At 37.5% G+C, this 18,957-nt stretch overlaps 1 protein-coding gene across 1 annotated transcript; it reads right to left on the reverse strand.

Moving 5' to 3' along the window:
* Positions 1-655: 655 nt before the first annotated feature.
* On the reverse strand, positions 656-14,728 carry LOC149813161 (cyclic nucleotide-gated ion channel 2-like). The gene is made up of 6 exons (XM_089991070.1): positions 14,682-14,728; positions 2,832-2,943; positions 1,905-2,141; positions 1,631-1,717; positions 1,133-1,437; positions 656-833 (listed from the first exon to the last, which is right to left on the reverse strand). Exons 1-6 carry the CDS (start codon positions 14,726-14,728, stop codon positions 656-658), a joined length of 966 nt encoding a protein of 321 aa, XP_089847196.1.
* Between the last annotated feature and the right edge of the window lie 4,229 nt (positions 14,729-18,957).

Consider the following 18,957-nt stretch of genomic DNA (forward strand, 5'->3'; position numbering starts at 1 on the left):
TGATCCTGATTGCTCCAAGGCTGATAACTGATGTAATGGGCAATGGAAATCCAATATTTTGCTGAATTTCCCATAACAGTGAGCAGGAACAAGTGTTGGCCCATTGATTCTAATAGCACAATGGCCATAGCTATGTCACAGGGATTCGGCTAGGAGGGTGCCGCACCCGCGTCGACGCGACTCGACGCGGGTGCGGGTGCCGCACCGGGTGCGGTCAACTCGATCCTGGGTGCGTTGACCGCACCCAGGATCATTAATGTCCATTTTTAAAAAAAAAAAAAATTGCCCAAATGGGCTTCGAAATTTTTTTAAAAAAACTTTATGCTAGTCTGTCAGCTGCTGACAGACTAGCATAAATTAAGTTTTTCACAGCACAGCTGCTGACAGCAGCTGTCTGTCAGCTGCTGACAGCTGCAGCAACGGTCTGTCAGCTGCTGACAGCTGCAAAGTTTGAAAAAAAAACCCCGCCTATTCCCCAACCCCCTTTATATATATATATATATATATATATATATATATATTACTTATTACATTTTTACCCCTGCCGCACCCCCGCACCCGGGTTTTTTGGAAGTGCTGAATCCCCGCACCCGCACCCGCACCCGCGCCCGCACCCGCACCCATGTGACATAGGGCCATAGCCTTTCATTTGGTTCTACTCAAGGTGATCATGTGGCCTGAGTGACAAGAAAATGGCAGCATAATGCCGCAGTCTTCTTTCATCATCTACATTTTCCAGTACCTGAATCTCTTGCCTGGAACTTTGACGATTCCGTCTCCAAGCTAATTGTATATTAACAGCAGCCCAGGTTCTCCAAGTAGAGGAGTAGTACCTGATTAAATATAAAATTTGTCAAATAACATATAAATTGATCATAAGGTTTATCCAACACATGTAAAATTGAAACCCAAGAGAAGGTCCTATACTAGTCTGTTAATCCATTAAAATTTAAGATTTTCCAAAGTAACATGTTCAGCATCATATGAAATGTGATTGAATTCATGAACAATAACATTCTTAGCGGCAGCGGTAGTGATGTTAATGGTTATGAACTTGTCAAAATTCACTCACACACACATGTATGTGAATGTCCAAGAGCATACGTGGATCTTCAAGAGCAGATTTGTGCACCTTGCAGTCCTTTTGAGCCTTTCATTTGCAAATTTGTATCTGAAGTGCTCCGTGATGTATTTGAGATCGGTTGCATCGAGTCCAAAGGCCTCAGTGGGCTCAAGGCAGATGAATGTGGCAGACGACGGAGGGAGGCGATCGACGAAAGGGCGCCGGAGGCACCAAGAGAAGAGCTCATCACCAAGGAAGTTGCCTGGACGTAGCTTACATGTACCAATCATCCCTTTGCTCAGTCTCTGAATGCTTTCTAGATGCCCATGTACAATGAATACCATCCGCTGCACTGGGTCTCCCTCACGGATGATCTGTTCAATTTTAAAACTCAGTCGCATATGCACGTGCGCATGTGCACGGTGCATGTGTGTGTCTCCTTTATGGCAAAAAAGGTTGGTTCCTAAACTTTTCATGTTGAATAAAACATGTCTGAGGAGGAAATTTAGAATTTATGATATTGGTTGCATTTCATGTGCTATAAAAAACATAGCTTTAAAGCCTTACCTTCTCATCCTTGGAGAAAACAAGGGGTTTTACCCTGTCACATATGTTGTCCAAGATTAGATCATCCAGATTGCTGAACAATGGAACCTGATTAACAAATAAGAAACAAAAAATTTAGACCAACTTTTTATATGGGTGTAACATTCTAATGTTGGCAATAGACTGGCGCCTAGCCAAGGTTGGACCAAACTCAGTTGGTCCATAAGCTTATCAGGTCAGCTTGGGTATTTTCAAGGCTTGAGAAAACTGGATTCATATCTTATCACACACACACCTGCTTGATGAGGTCCAGGCAAAGATGGCGCTTGATATCTCGTCTCAACCCCTGAGGTAAGTTCTTGATCATCTCCATCTCTTCTACGCCTCTCATTGTTGCCCATCTTTGGCGCTCATAATGTCGGACTCTGTGCCGGAGTTTTGAAGGCAATTGCCGCCGCCTCATCCACCACTCTATGTCTCGACTTCGCAGCTGCATCACCCTCTTCCTTGCCATCACTGATTGCAAGAATACCTATAAAGCGTCATGTATCATGCCCCTTTAGCTCAAGACAACAAGACCAAATTGGTCTTGTAGCAACCAACTCAACCGAGAATATCTTAGAACATCGTTAAGCTTGTGTATAATTTTTGCCAAGACCAGACCAAATCACTGACTAGATATAGGTTAGTGCTTGATCGACTTGATTGAGTGAGGTCTGGGACCAGGTGACCCTGCCAGTTAGCCTAGTTCACACTATGTAAAAGGCTAAAGTTATTCCATTAACACAAACTAATTCACCTTGCACTCAGGTAATTTTATTGATCTAAAAGCAAATACCTCTTCATTCAATCTGCCATGGCGGAGTATCAAAAATAATTTAAGAATAATTAATATATTAAGAAAAGCTGAAAGAGGGTTTTTTAGAACAATTTTGCTTTTACAGAAATATTGAATAAGTTTTTCAAATATGGAAAATCTTTTCCATTCAAGGGATGATCATTCCTAATTAGAATCAAATTACTCTACTAGTACAAAAGTGGTACTTGCTAAATTGGATCTTCACCATCAATGCTACAATATTAGATATAACTGCTTAACTTAAATACAAATTTGTCTTTCGAATCCACTCTATTCAGAAGGGAACCAAAACTTATTTGATTCTTTTCATTTATTGCACCAACTAAACCTAATTTTTTTTACCAAACTTGTAAGAATACTTGCCTGAATATTTCCAATGAGCAAAGTGAAGAGAAGCAGCCCACTGAGCACTATAGTTATGCTGAATATCACTTCTAACCATTGGCATGTTGGCTCCAGATCATTACCAAAGGTGCTACAAGAAAAAACAGAGAGAAACAAACAAATTATTTCCACACACACACACACACACACACGATAAAAACTGATATACTGTAAATTCGTAATTAAGGAAGGATTTTACATGCGGAGGCTTGAAATGTCGGTTCAAACATCATTTTTGGGGCCTGTGCATGCAAGTTGGAACTTGGGGCCACAAAACCTGGTTTCCATGGAAACCAGGTTTTGTCAAAACCTGGTCTTAACTAAGTTTTGAAAAAACTGGTGCTGCTAGTTTTTTCAAAGTGAAACCCAGTTTATTGGGTTCAACCTCAACAACGCTGCAACTTCACACTGGCCAGTCAATGTTAGGCCATTTTGATTAGCCAGAAAGAAGGATTGGAGCATCTCCAAGATGAAGAAGTTTGTGACGTACCCTTCCAAAAAAAAGAGAGAGAGAAAAGTTAGGACATCTCCAAAATGAAGGATGATGTAATAAATTTCCCAGAAACCCAAAAGAGAGCTCCAATTCAGTCGAGAAAAAAAGAGTACAGGCAGAAAGATCATCATGAGAAAAGAATCCCAGGATATCAAACTGCCGAATCTACCAACAATCTTCTTTAATTTTGTGAAATTCTTTTATCAATATCCTTTCACCAATTGCTTTCACAATGAGAATTCTTTTTTTCTGTTCATATCAAAGAAATTGATAGCCTCCTTGAAAGAAAAGTCAATTGCAAACAATTTGAATTCGAATCTTGATTCTACGAAGTCAAGTCCAATTGGAGGTAATACTTCAAGTAGAAAAGAAGGAATATTTTTCATATAAGTATACTTACATTTCAACTATTTTTGAATCAGTCGCAAAATTTTTTTTATCTTATTGCCAATCTTTTCAAGTTATCCTGTGAGAGCTTGACGTCTATTTTGATGTATCCAGGCATTGTTTTTATCCTTTTTAGGATCGGGTGATGGGAGTTGTCCAAGATCCTTCCCTTCTTGTTTTGATCTGAGCGCTTGGGCATTCAGATTTGCACACTTCCTTGTGTCCCCACTATCCCACCATAGACAGTCCAATTTCGGCTTGAGGTTAAGCCACGAATCATTTTCTCGCAAAAGGTCACCAATTTCAAAAGTTATTTAGTCTAAAAAATGAGGCGCCCAAGATCAAATCCCTTTTCAAACTTTAGGGACCCCATTTTCCTTCCTTTTGCAAAACCCTCTCGGATTTATTGTGCAAAATTCAAAGGTCCCATCATGGTTTCTTCATCTAAAGATTCCGTCTATCATCCCCGATCAGGTCAAGGGGTTAAACCTGAGCCTCATTCTGATGAGATATTTCATTTTCCGTCCCATCCAGGTTAAGGGCTAAGCCTGAGCCTCATTTCGATGAGGTGAATCTTCTTCTTTATTCTTTATTCCATATCTACCATCATCATCTGAATTAATTCTTTCACACCCAACCATATTTTTCTAATTGATGCATTTTTATAGTCCAAATTTGGTGTGTTTTTCTTTGCCACTAAGCTCGGCTTACAACCGGCTTAGTAGCAAAGAGGGGCATCTGTAAAAACCCCAAATTTTTACCCTCATCCAGTGTTTATATATTTCATGTGTCATTGCATATCATTGCATGCATTCGGCATACCATTTCATTACATTGCATAGCATTGTATGTCATTACATCTCATTTTTGAGATCCAGCACTTCTGTTTTCAAAATATTTAATCTAGATTCGAGTTTTAAAACTTTTCTTTCAAAATCAATTTTAAAACCTGGGTTTTTAATCAACATTTTGTCATTTGCCAACCCCCTGGACCTTATATTTTGAAATGTTTTTCTCAGAAAACAATCTGGATTCGTTTTAAACTCAATTTTCAACTGATTTCAATTCTCAGATGAGACCCATTTAGGTGGTGTCGCTTCTGAATTCCTTCACTTATCAAACTTCTCAAAAATTTCAGAGTCCTAGTTGGATCAGGACTCTATCTTTTTATCTTTTTACCTTTTTAAAACATTTTCAAAATTCCATTTTGATTTTAAACCAGTTATGGTCATATCCCTTGTCCATTTCCTCCATTTTGGCCAAAATCTTAGAGTCCTAGTTAGATCAGGACTCTTTTTCCAGAGTCCCAGTCGGATTAGAACTCTACTTTTTACTACCTTTGCTACCTGTTTTGGGAAAAAACCTTTCAAAATCTTCCGTTTTGGCCAAAATCCCAGAGTCTTAGTTGGATTAAGACTCTTCTTCAAGAATCTCAGTCGGATTAAGACTCTTCTTCAGAGTTTCAGTCAGATTAGGACTCTGTCTTTTGTCACTATTTTTACCCGTTTTTAACCAAATCTTTCAAAATGAGTCAAAAACTCAGAGTTTTGGTTAAAACATGACTCTATTTAGAGAGTCCTAGTTGGATAAGGACTCTGATCCTGATTTTAATTTTGAGAGAATCTTTCAAAAATATTTCCATCTATCAAAACTATTACACTTTTATCAAAGAATTTCAAAATTTTGGGATTTTATCCTAGAGTCCTGATAGACTCTGCTCCAAAGTCCTGATCAAATCAGGACTCTATACAAAGTTTGTTTTCTCACTCCATTTTCACTGATTTTCAAAATTTCTGTTTAAATTTCATCATTTGTTTATCAGAAAACCAAAAATTCTTAGACTTCTGATCGAATCAGGACTCTTTCTCAGAGTCCTAATCAGATCAGGACTCTGAACCAAAACTTCAATTTTATCTTGTTTTTAACTATTTTTTAAAATTCTCTCATTTGTTTTCTCAGAAAATTCAAAAATATGAGAGTCCTAGTTCAATTAGGACTCTGTCCCCAGAGTCTCAGTTGAATCTGAGCTCTGTTTTATTTCAATATTTGTTATTGTTTTCACTGTTTTCACAAGTTTTTTCATTTGTTTTTCAGAAAATACCAAAAAAATCTAGAGTTTCAGTCTGATTAGGACTCCCTCCCAGAGTCCTAATCTAGTCAGGAGTCTGTTTTAGAGTCTGTTTTTGCTTTTATTTTTACTCTTTTCCATTTGTTTTTCAAAAATTAGGTTATTTTGTAGAGTTCCAATTGATTTACAACTCTATTTCAGAGTTTCAGTTGAGTTAGGACTCTAACCCTGACTGCTTTTTTTGCCTTATTTTACCAATTTTTTTATAAAATCTTTCAAAAACTCCTTCATTTGGCTTTTAAAATCCAAATTCTCAGAGTCCTAAAAATTCAGGACTCTAGTCTAGAGTTCCAGTTTGCTTAGAACTCTATTTTCAAAACTTTGAATTTCAACTATGATTTTAACCCCTTTTCAAAATTATTTTCATTCTTTGTTTCAAGTTTTTCAAAACTTCGATGTGGGGTTCACTCAGTTGGCGCCATATCTAGAGGAGTTTTGACCCAGTCAGAGCTCTGTGTCATTTCAAATCTTTCAATCTCAAAATCTACTTTTGAATATCTTTTGAAAAACCTCTCATTTTCAAGTTTTAAAATCGTTTTTTAAAATTCAAGTGGGGCCCAGTCGAGGTGGCGCCACATTTAAAGAAGCCAAGGTTAGACTAGGGTTAGTCCTTTTCCTAGTTAGGTTAGGGGTTTAGAGGAGTCAAAAGCAATTTTAAAAATTCATTTTATTTAAGTTTTAAACCATTGGTTTTTAAATGTTTGAAATTCAAGTTTTAAAAAAAACAAATGTGGGCCCACACTAAGTGGCACCACATTTGGACTTTCTAGGGTTTAATTAGGTGTTAATTAGAGATTAATTAGAGTCCATTTAGGTTAGAATCCTCTAGGAAAATCGTTGGTCTTTAGTGGATTTATTAGAAAGAGTCCTGAAAAAAAGAAAAACCTCTTAATTAACCCTAATTAAGTGACTTTTTGAAAACCTACAAAAGGGGGACTTCAAGAGGTCAAAGGAGGCTGTTTTTCTCTCAAATTTTCATGGTCTCCCTCCTCTCTCCAGAAAATCTTCTTCCTCCATTGAAGCTGCAACCCCAAGGTGAGTTTTTATAATATTATTTTATTATTTTTTATTAGTTTTTTTATGATTTTATATTAGATTTCACCATTGGCACCTCCCCTTTCATGGATTCAACCTCAAGAACCTCAAGTTCAATTCAAGAAGATGATCTAGACCTATTCCATGCTATTTTCCATGATTCTAATCCATTAGAATCATTTATTGCATTGTTTTTTATATTCTTAACCAAGAAAACATGAGATTTATCCGATTAAATGGATTAAATCCATGATTTCAAGGGTAAAAGCAATTCCAACCATGAATTCCATATTTTTTTTTTATTTTTAGCACATTACTGTCTATTTAATGTATTACAACATCAAAATAGGATTCATTTTACTATTTAGATATTTTTTTTGTTATTTTCATTAAATAAATCATGTTTTATTGGTATTTCTTAGATTTCTGCATATTTTAATTTCAGATCAGTAGAAAGCATGTTAGTTTGTATTGAAATATTTATTGAAATTTTTTGATTTTTTTATATGTTGTTTAAGGATATGTCAGTAAACTATTGTAAAAAAAGCAAACATTTTGGGATTCGGGAACCCTTGATAAAATACAAAGTCAAATCGTGATTTTTGTTGATTAAAATCGTTGTTTAATTTTAAGCATAACTTGCAGATACGTTATTTTTTTAATCCGATATTCGATTCGAGATCCATAAAGTGCAGTGGATTTTTGTTAATGTAAGCTATTTACTATAAAATTTTCATAATTTTTTGCCTCAGTTTGATATTTTTCCTCTGTCAGAAAGTCGGATCCATGTTTTAAAACTCGTTATGATTTATTAAAACCCTAATCCGACTTGTACTGATCATAGATCTTTAACCGTAGATTGGATTTATGATCTGTAAAAAAAAAAGTTTATTTTTTTTTGTCTACTATTCACTGCTGAAATTTCAAAAAATTTTGATGAATGATGCTATTTGTTTTTGTATTTTCAATCGGAAGTACCTGTTTTAACCAATTTTAGATTCGTTATATTTAAGTCCAGATTGCCGGAAAAGTATCTCCCTCATCGAAGATGATTTTTCCAATCTGTAAAAAGGAGATTCTTTGTTTTTCTGTCTGGTTTACCTTTGTAAAATTTCAGAAATTTTCATGGTGAATTATCCCCTGATTTGAGTCTAACACTGAAATTGGTATGTGATTATGGATAAAAATAGCATATTTTAAGGTTTTAATGCAATTTTCGAATTGGAATAATGTCAAAAATATATTTTTATGATTCCAATCTGATTTTAGGGTGATAACAAGTGCAGGTGCCGATTTTTATCAATTTTAGAATCCATTTGGTGCTTGAATCAATCAAATTGCAAAACAATGTACCCGTAGGATCCCAAAACACTACTAAAATCATGATTTTCATGATATTTCTTGATTTTCGTGTATAAGTTCATGCTTTTAGGGTTTGTTCATGTTTAGAATCATATTAGAATGCTTCATTATCGATTTTTTTGTTTATTTCAATCGTAAAGCCAAAGTTTTTACCAAAATTTATTTCAAAAAACCCTAATTTTAAGGCCATAGTCTTGCTATCAGGGGCAATTTGGTCATTTGACCTTAATTTCGAAATTCTAAACCCTAATTTTCATATTTTTAATCATATCATGTCATATTATGTTTGATTTATCTTTATTTGAATTCCAAAACCCCATTTTACAAAATATATTTTTGAAAAACCCTAATTTCAAGGCCATAGTCTTGCTATCAGGGGGTATTTTTGTCATTTTGACCACAATTTCGAATTTTCAAATATCATTTTCATATTTATTCAATTTTATTTCTTATTTTATTATGTTTATCTCAGAGAATCATGGAAAAAGGTTTATATTTAGCAAAATCTAGTAATTTCTAGATATTACCGGATAAATCTAGAAAAGCCAGCATATCTTCACTAACAAGTTTTCTAGTTTTGCAAGGACATTTAAGACTTTATTTTTATGTATTTAAATTCAATTAGTGATGTAAATTAAATGTAAACTTTGGAATAAGAATTTCAATTCCTGCTTAGATTAGGATTTGCATTGCATATAGTTTAATTCTGCAACTTTTAATATCTGATGAATGCATCATTTATGTATATATTTTTACAAATCCACCATGGTCTACACAAATGGAACATGCACTAGCTCTTAGAGAGTTGACAAACTCGGTGGAATTCGTATTTATGGCCATAGTCAGAATACGAATGAGACCCAGATTTATGATCTTCGTATTAGCCACATTCAGCCTACACTCTTAGGCTAACTTCAAAATGCACTGCATTTCTCAAAAATATAAAAAAAAATTCTCAATTCTTCAAAATCAAGTCTTTCAAATCCATATTCATTCATTTCATTCATTTGCAAATTCCGATTCTAATTCAGAGAAATCGATTTTCTCAAAATTTTCTAAGTTTTCTCAGAAAGTGATTTTCTCAAAACTCTGAGCTTTCAAATGATATTTCAAGTATTTATCAAGTTCAAATCATGATTTTTCAAGTTATATATTCAATTTCAAAGTTAAATTTAGAAAAATCAAGTTTTCCAAAGTTATTTGAAATTCCTCAGAAATCGATATTCACAAAACACTTGGATTCTTCAGAAATCGATTTTCATTTTCCTCAGAAATACTTTCACCATGATTCACGATTTTCCAAGTGACATCTTTTCCAAGTATTTCAGTTAATTTAAGCAAACATCATGTTTTCAAATCAGCATTTTCAGAAATTCATAACACATGTCTGATTTTTTGTGCATTTGGGAAATAGAACATGATTTAGGCAAGTTGAGCAAAGCTAAGCACACTTTTGATCCTTGGTTCGATTACCCCTGGTAAAGGCGCCAGGAATGGTTGAACCTCGTACCGACAGGCGAGTCCTATTCTTCGGAATTATCCCGCATTTTAAAATGGAGGCGAGTTATTTTCAAAATCTTTTTCAAAAGTCAGTTTGACTTGCAAAAGTAAAATTTTGCGATGATAACACACCAGGTACGTCTTTCTCTCCCTTTTCTCTTCCGTTTCGCCGCCTCTTCTCTCTCGTTTCTCCTCTTCCCCCTGTCATCGACAGACGGGGGCAAAGCCCTTCCCGTCGGTTGTTTACGACGGGGAAGGGTCACGCGACAGGGGTTTTAACCCCACCAATCGCCGACAGGTCATCAGGGGTAAAACCCCTACCGCCTGTGAGGAGGGTTTTGGGGCCTCTGCCTGCCCTTTTGACTTACCAGGGAGGGTCGAGACCCCTTCTTGCCTCCTGTTCCTTTAAGGAACCGACAGAGACCTTTGGTCCTTGTCTCATATCCTGTTAAGCAAATCGACAGGGGCCTTTGGCCCCTGCCTCCTCTCCCAAAGGTCGTAGGCGGGCTATTGACCCCTGCGTCTTTCTCTTGTTGCTCATTTTTTTGGCAGGGGCCATCGGCCTCTGCCCTTTTTTGTACTTTTCCAGCAGGGGCCGATGGTCCCCTGCTTTTCTTTTTCTTTTCCTTTTTCTTTTAAGATTTCCAACAGGGGCCGAAGGCCCCTGTCTCTTTTTAAAAATAACCAGTGGGGGCCGATGGCCCCTGCACCTGTTCCTTAGCGGCAAGGGTCATTTGGCCCTGCCCCATCCTTTTTTTGAGTCAATTGGGACGGTTTGACAAGCCCTATCTATCGGAGAAGTCGAGCCTTCTCCTTGCTTTTGCTTTTGTTTGGGTTGCATGTTAATATTGCATAATTGCAGGTACGACGGATCCCACTCGCGCTCCGCGACCTGAGCCATCAATCGTGTATATCCGCAGACGTTAGCGAGCTCGTAACTCTCCAAGGTAGGGGAAGATTATACAGAAGACTTGGATAATTGAATTAAGTTCAATTAAACTAAAAATGATTATTAAATGAATATATATACAAATATATATATTTATACGAGTATGCACTTCACTCAAGGATGCGGTTCTGCAATCCTTGCCCTTTACCTTCTATCAGTTTACTTGCCGTCACGCATCACGTCGAGGTTTAGCGTTGCACTTCTGCTTACCGCCTTTACCTTACGTCGCGCTCTGCGCCTAGGCTCTTGCTTTTGCATATGTGTTGGTATTGCCTTGCTATTTGCAGATGACGTGCAACTTCTTGCACTTTGCGTATGCCTTAAAGGCAACCTCGTGGAGGATGCAAGGGGCATTTATTACCCTCTCTCTTGCGACGAGAGTTGAGTTGGGAGCTAGCGTTATATCCTCGTCTAAGGAGAGGGATACCTTGCAAGGATCCTGAATCTTCGAGTATGCAGTTCTGTAGATGAGTTGGGGTTCGAGCGAGCTACTTAGCAAGGGTTCTGTTGAAAAACCTATATTCCGTCTATCGAGGCCAGTATCGAGTCATGCGAGGCATGTAGATACTTCGATAGCATATGAGGTTCTGGAAAATCTATGCATAATGTTGGCATAAGGTACTGCTATTTCAAAAGATAAAGTAAAGTTTATAAACTTTACTTTATCTTTTGAAACACTCTTGTTGAGACTTCTATTGAGGAGCTATACCCCCTTCATCCTAGAGTACTTGTAGTCATGCACGACATGTCTAGTACTGCGATGATTAGATGAGACGGTCGTGCGACCTCGAACAGTGCTAAATGCACAATGCGGTAATCACATAAATGGCCTCACATTCGCCTTCACAAGCAAGATGCTCGAGTGGTTTAAAGACCACAACATAGAATGGGTCGTTAGTTAAGCAACCCCTAACTTACCTATTCGCTTCTATGTGTCTGTCAAGAGAGAGGACAAAGCGATGCAAACTCCAATGGACAGGTTGTTAACAACCACCCTACGGGCAACAATCCGGCCTCCCTAGTCATTGGAGTTAGGGGAAAGGGGCTACAATAGTTAGCTCAACACTTATGCATAAGTTGGATGCATCCGTGGCACTGCCTCCTTTGGGGAATCCTCTCTCGGCTAAAGCCGTCCCTTTGGAGTGAACTCAACTAGCTATTCGGGTTATTGAAAATACATAGAATAACAGATGCCTGAACTAGTCTCAGTTGTTTCTATGTTTTGTCTACGCGTACCTGCAGGCCAGTAATTATCGAAACATAAGGTCTGTTCACACTGGTAGTTGGGTCGTGAGATTCGCTTGCACTACTGACTCACTTGCACTACTTATTCGCTTGCACTACTTATTCGCTTGCACTACTTATTCGCTTGCACTACTTACACGCTTGTATTATTTTACCTTGTGCATTGCTTACCTGTTTGACTGCATATTTGCTTTAAACTGCGTAACCTGTTGAATTAAATGTACATAATTCAGTTTCCTGCAGTCTCTCTTGTGCACTTACTAGTTTTTCGCGAAACTAACCCATTCTATGGGTACAGGTGATGATTAGGTACACCACAGGCGATGGCGCGATGGCAAGATGGCTCAAAGACATTCTTCTTCCTGCTCTTAGCTCGCGTCCTGATGTTTGGGGTTTTGTAATGGATTTTCCTTGGGATATTCGAATTTTGTACTATTTGGAGAACTTAAATGAAAGTGGCTTTTCCAAGTGTTTGCAAGTAGCATGGGTTGTGCGTTTTGGTTCTTTTAGCTAACGCGCTCAAAGTTGTCAGCTTAACTTTCTGAAATTAACAAAAAAATAGTCTTATGCTGATTTCATAAACCATCTTTGAGATAAAGAGATCTCTTTTTAGTCTTTTGTCTGTTCTTCTGAAAGGTTTGCAAGTTGGAAATTTTGGGGCGTTACAAAATTGATCAAATTAAATGGTGAAAAATCTAAGTGAAAGCTAACACATATAAAATGATTCTATAAAAAGGATTTTGTCAAAAGAGTTCTCAGTAAATCCTAGGAAATTCTATAATTTGGGATAAATTTTTGCAATTGACAAAATCTATCTTAGATTTTTCTTGAATAGGAGCCAGTCTCAGAATTTTCATAATTTTGTTACAACTTATTTTGAAATTATGTTTCTTGTATTGTGTTCTTGACATGTTAGAGCAACCTCAATTAAATATTCAGAGCTAAAACTGATTCCTGTCATTTTTGGTATCTTTTCTATGATCATATTAACAGAGACTTGAACTACATAATTGTCATGTGTTAGTGCATTGTCATTTTCTATAATGTTCAACTTGATGTAAGATGCATAAAACTTGATTGATGGTATGATATGCAACTAACTAAATGCTATTCATGTTGAATTATATATGTTAAGAATATATGTGTCATATACAATGATATGCATTATGCATCATGAAACACGTTAAGTAAGAAACACATGAATGTATCTATAGCTCCCCCCCCCTTTTGTCCGACTATTAGAACATTCACATGGAGTACTCAAGAATAGCGAGTATTCATCGCTTGCTTTGATTCTCCCTGAGCTATTCACGCATGTCCATGGTCTAAAAGGCCAAGGCTATATGGATTTTATAGACTAATTGCCTCAATTGCCAAAGAACAAGCAATCCTACCGAGGTCATGGGAGACCATCTTGCGTAGGTTGCATTTATACCCTTATAATCCAAAAGATTTTTCCGCCTTCCTTGAAGTTGGATCCCATTGTGATGTGCCTAATAAAATTTAGTGCATACTGGATGATTATTGTTAGAAGAGACCCTCCATCTTGTCTGGATGGTCGCTCTACTGAGTGAGCTGGGGAGGGACAGGGTCGTAGCATGGAATTCAGGGATTGTTTGAGAGGGAATTGAGAAGTGACAAATTGTAGAAGCTCGTGATATTTTGACGATGTTACCTTACTTAGGAATTTCATATGTGTAATCATGTTGCTCTTGTGCACCCACTGTTCAGCCACCAACACCTCTTCACCTGTAAGTGCATAGCACTATGGCACATCCACCTACAACATCCCAGCGTCACCTCTTTAGCACCCTCCATCACAACACCCTGTGTAACCTCCACTCATTGCAGCAACCCTTGCTGTATCACATTGCATTTTCATTATACAGCAACATTTGTATGCACTATTCACTATCACATTCATCACACCGTCTTTTGCATGCTGCATATGTTGCTTTTATCCATCTCATATAGAAGGAAAGATTACATGTCATATTGGAAGCCTTGCTCTTAAAAGTTGGCCAATGGAGTTAACGGCTGATAAAGATAGGCGGCTGTGAAGATGATCATGTTCTCATCAAAGAGCAATCTGCCAGCGGAACAAGCAAGTCAACAAGAAATTAGATCTCTGGAGACTGCCTGAGGTTCTTATAATTCATCTTAAGAGGCTTTTCTTATAGTTAAAGGGGTTTGCTGAACAATTAGCAAAAGTAAGTTCCTAGCTGCATTTTCTTTTTCTTTTTTACATATAAGTTCCTTTGGATACATCTAATAATGTCCTTGTATATTTTGGTGTAAATCATCATGTGAAGCAGATAAAGTATATTTTTGAATGTCAGAGCAGTTCATTTTTATGAGTTTACAAGATTAGTTTCTTTCTTAAGCATTAGTGAGGTTTTCACAGTTTGTTAGTTTATACATGGTACAAATGTTCTTATACGTGGTTTTGTGAACTACTCAATATAGGGGGCCACTGTTTCATGGGCTGTCCAATGATGTTAACTTGACCAATTTTTCTCTCAGGCATATGGTGATACCAATACTGCTATTAGTTATCGAAAAAGAAGAAAAAGAATGGTCTTTTATGAATAAAAGGTGATTTTTTTTTCTTGGGGGGGGGTTGCGCTTGATCAATCACATAGCGCCAGGTGATTGTTGAGAGGGATTTGCTGTAATTGGTTCACTAGTGCTTCTATGTATCTGCATATTCGGCATACTGTGTTCATCAACCTGTCATCATCTATACCTGCTGCAATTGCATCAATACTCAGCAGCATCTCTACCACCTTTCTTCAATGCAGCCCCTGTTCACACTTTCATAGCATAAACTATCACTTATACCTCCCCTGTACCCAGCACTACATTCACTTAATCCCTTGTTGTCCATCACCTACATCAGCTACACTCAAGTACCCATCACACCTGCCACAACATCCATGTAGTTGCCTCACATCATTGCACCCATCTCCGCATGTCCATCTCCACCACCTGCTAGGATCCCCACAACAGCACTTACATAGCTTCATCATCTACACACAAGAGTACCCATCACCACTTCCATCACCTCTTCACTTTCTTGCACCTCTGTACATACCTCCCCTTTACCTTCATTTGCTGCCCATCATCAGCAACTAATGTGCATCCATCTCTTCACCCCATATACTCATTGTATACCCATGCCCACTGCTGTATACCTTCTTCATCAGCTACCTCACCACCTTCCTCACGGCCACCTACAACCTGTCAATTATATCCAGGACCTTCTCCAGCCTCATATGTCTTAGTAGATCCAGCTGCACTAACACCATTTGCCTTCTCCATTTTCATTTGTCATTTTACTTATGTTACCACCTATGCACCCCTTTGCACATATCCACTAGCACATCTACACAGTAGTTACTTCACTCTCACACTGTGCTGTCACCACATTACAACAACACCTAGCTGCCCCCATCACACACTTGTTGAAACACTTCCATGGTAGTAGGACCCTTTTGAACATATGTGCATTATACTCACATGAGCATCCTTCATTTACATAAGGCATAACACCTTAAGTAAATGCATGCAAATTCACATTTCACCTAAGGCATTGCATGTCTCTCTCCCTCATCTCGATACTCATGTACATTTTAAGCATTCATCTTTTTAGTAGCTTAGGATATTATATGTGCGAGCATCAAAGGTCGAGAGGAACGATGCAGTTGATGAAAATTCCTCAGTGGAAATGGGAGCATATCATGATGGATTTTGTGATGGGGTTACCACGGACCCAAAAGAACCACGATGTCATTTGGGTAGTGGTCGATCGACTCACCAAGTCAACACACTTTCTACCGATGAGGAAGGGTTAGCCATTGGAGAGCTTGACCGACTTATACATCCATGAGATAGTATGACTACACGGTGTGTCAGTCTCGATCATTTTTTACAGAGATCCTCAGTTCACCTCACGACTGTGGGGGTAGTTACAGACGACATTGGGTACTAAGTTAAAGTTCAACACTGCCTTTCACCCACAGACCGACGGACAGTCAGAGAGAACCATACAGACACTGGAGGACATACTACGTGCTTGCATGCTGGATTGAAAAGGCGAATGGGATGCTCACGTGGTACTAGCAGAGTTCGCCCACAACAATAGCTACCACGCGAGCATCGATATGACGCCTTTTGAAGCATTATATAGGCGACCTTGCAGATCACCGGTACATTAGGATGAAGTTAGCGAAAGAGCAGTTGAGTCACCAATAGTACTTCAACATTACACAAAGCAGATACAGAAGATACGAGATCGGCTTCGAGCTGACAGAAAAGCTATGCGGATCAGCGATGCAGAGAGCTTAGTTTCGAAGTGGAGGATGCAGTGTTTGTCAAGGTATCGCCGACAAAGAGCGTCTTCAGGTTTGGCAAAAAAGGGAAGTTGAGTCTGAGATATGTCAGACCTTTCCCAATATTAGAGCGGATCGACGAGACAACGTATCAAGTAGAGCTACCCTCCCAGCTTGCTAGGATTCATAACGTATTCCATGTGGTGGTGCTGAGGAAATACATTTAGGATCCTTCGCATGTGGTTCAGTTTGAGGACATAAGTGTGCGAGAGGATCTGACAGTAGAAGAGAGACCGATCGAGATCGTGGATCGCTTGTGAACAACCCAAATTTTTCAAAATTTTATAAAAAATCCCTTTTTGCCCCTAGCCCCCATTCTCTGAATAATTGAGTCAGTTTCAATCTAAATTCTACTTATTTCTTAGATTTTATTGGAATCAAACCCATTTTCTATATCTGACTCAATTTTTGATCCAGATCCAATATTAGAATTCAAATTTGAGTCTCGTTATCCAATTTTAAAATTGAATTTATAAAAATCCAAAAATATCTTTGAATGGCTCAGACAGTTCATCCGGTATCCATTTGGATCCACCATTTTGTATTTCTCGATTCGAGGTTTAAAACTCGAATATTTCTCCAAAACACTGTATCCAAACCCATTTTCTGAAGAAATTTTCAAAGAATAAACCCCAAATTCTCAAAAAACCCTTCTTTTGTAAATATTTTTAAATTTTGCAAAAATGGTTTAAAATCCTTTATTTTCCCATAGTTTTTGAGTTTTTATTTCAAAAACACAAAAAAACACAGAAAATATAAAGAAAAATAACAAAAAAAAATGGGTTAGAAGCTCTTTTTATGAAAACTGTCTTTAGTAAAACTCTTTTTGAGAAAGCTTTTTGAAGGAGCCACCTTTTTGAAAATTTTCAAAACATGGTGGACTCAAATCATAAAATTTCTAACAGTTTCCCGTTATAAAAAAAGAGCCGCAGGGTCTCCGATATCCCATCCACAATTCACCTCAGCATTCCCTTCTTCTTCTTCACGATCGCCTCTTCACCCCCGCACCCTTCTCCTTCTCGATGATCCCCTTTTTCCCAGATTCCTTCTTCTTCGCTTTCTAAAGGAAGTTATACCATAGAGCTCCAGCCTTCTCTTGGCTTCCCAGAATTAGCCGAAGGGAGAGGACCATTTCTACAGTAGGATCAAGGTAAGCAGCCTATCCTCCTCTTCTGTGTTATTCCTTTCCTTGCTGCGTTTTCTTTAATCCTTCGTGGTTTTCTTTTTTTTTTCTCTTTCTTTTCTTTTTCCTTTGTTTCTATTTCTTTTTACCAAAAGCAACCTGGTATCATCGATCTGCTTGTTGCAACCTCAATGATACACATTGCAACATCAACGTCGCCCCTGTGATCACAACATTTGAGGCTACAGAAGGTTGTATTCGTATAGCTCTTATCTTCTTGTTTAATTTCTTATTTAATTTCTGATGTATTATGCAAACGTGTCTGTTCATTGTGCTTTCTCTTCTCTGCAAGTTTTCTTTTCTCAGTCCAACATCGTCTTTCCTATTTTATTTATAATTTATTATTGAGTTTCAGTGGTTTTATATATGCATATTGTGATTTCGATTTATGTCCTGTCTCATTTTAGTTCCTCTTTCTTATTTTAGTTTCTATATCGTATCTTATTTTCAGTTTTCTTGTTCTTTTTTTTTTCTTTTTTTCTTTTTCTTTTCTGGATTTTCCCTTGATTTTCCTGTTTGGACCCCCATTAGCACACTTTCGATGGTATTGAGTTGTCAATAACAACCTCAACCCATCTATGTGCAACAGCAACAGAATGACTCTATTCTAACACATTTTTTGTGTTATTTTATGATTTGTATTTTTGTTTATATTATAATTTCTCCGATGCTTCGTTCCATTTCGACAAATCCGGTAGCACTTTGATCTCCTTTTGGTTTCTTGTTTTTATTATTCTCAAATTTTTGTTCCCATATTGATCGTCTATTATGTTATGCTGGTCTTAATTTCCTGTTCACACTAGATTTCTGTTTATTAATCAGTCACGGGTACACTTGTTCATTTATGTCTTGATTTGATTTGGTGTCGTAGTTTGAAATTAGAATGGATCTAATCTTTCTATGGGGTTTCAGCGATCCTCTTCGATGAATCCATCTCTCAGCGATCCTTGTAACGAATCACCATTATTGTTGCTCTTGAGAAGGATTAAAATAAGATTCCCCATCACCTGACATTCATGAATTCGTGAAGCAGAGCAGTATCTACTGTTTCCTGCCATTCAAAAAACAAGCATGATTTCTTCTCATCAATAATGCTTTCGGCCTCCAGTTAAAAAAAAAAGGGAAAAAGGAAGAAGAAAGGGGATTCCCCTCTGAGGTCTTCTATAAAAAGTAGATTCCAAAAGCTCATCATTCACAGGTTGAACGGGAGCAACAATAGACTTATGTTTTCTGTTCATATCAGAATTCTGTAGTGAAGCATTAGAAATATTGAGATTCTCTTTTATCACAGCAACATTTGGATCATTGATAATTTCTGGATCTTGCTTATTGGATGTTATACCTAATTCTCTGTTCTTGTGCATTATTATGAACATCTCTATATTTCAACTGTTGGGTTCTTTACATTGTAATTCTCACAGGATTAATTTTC

Source organism: Nuphar pumila, chromosome 16 (genome assembly GCF_984573655.1).
Source record: "Nuphar pumila chromosome 16, dmNupPumi1.hap1.1, whole genome shotgun sequence".
Classification (NCBI taxonomy): domain Eukaryota; kingdom Viridiplantae; phylum Streptophyta; class Magnoliopsida; order Nymphaeales; family Nymphaeaceae; genus Nuphar; species Nuphar pumila.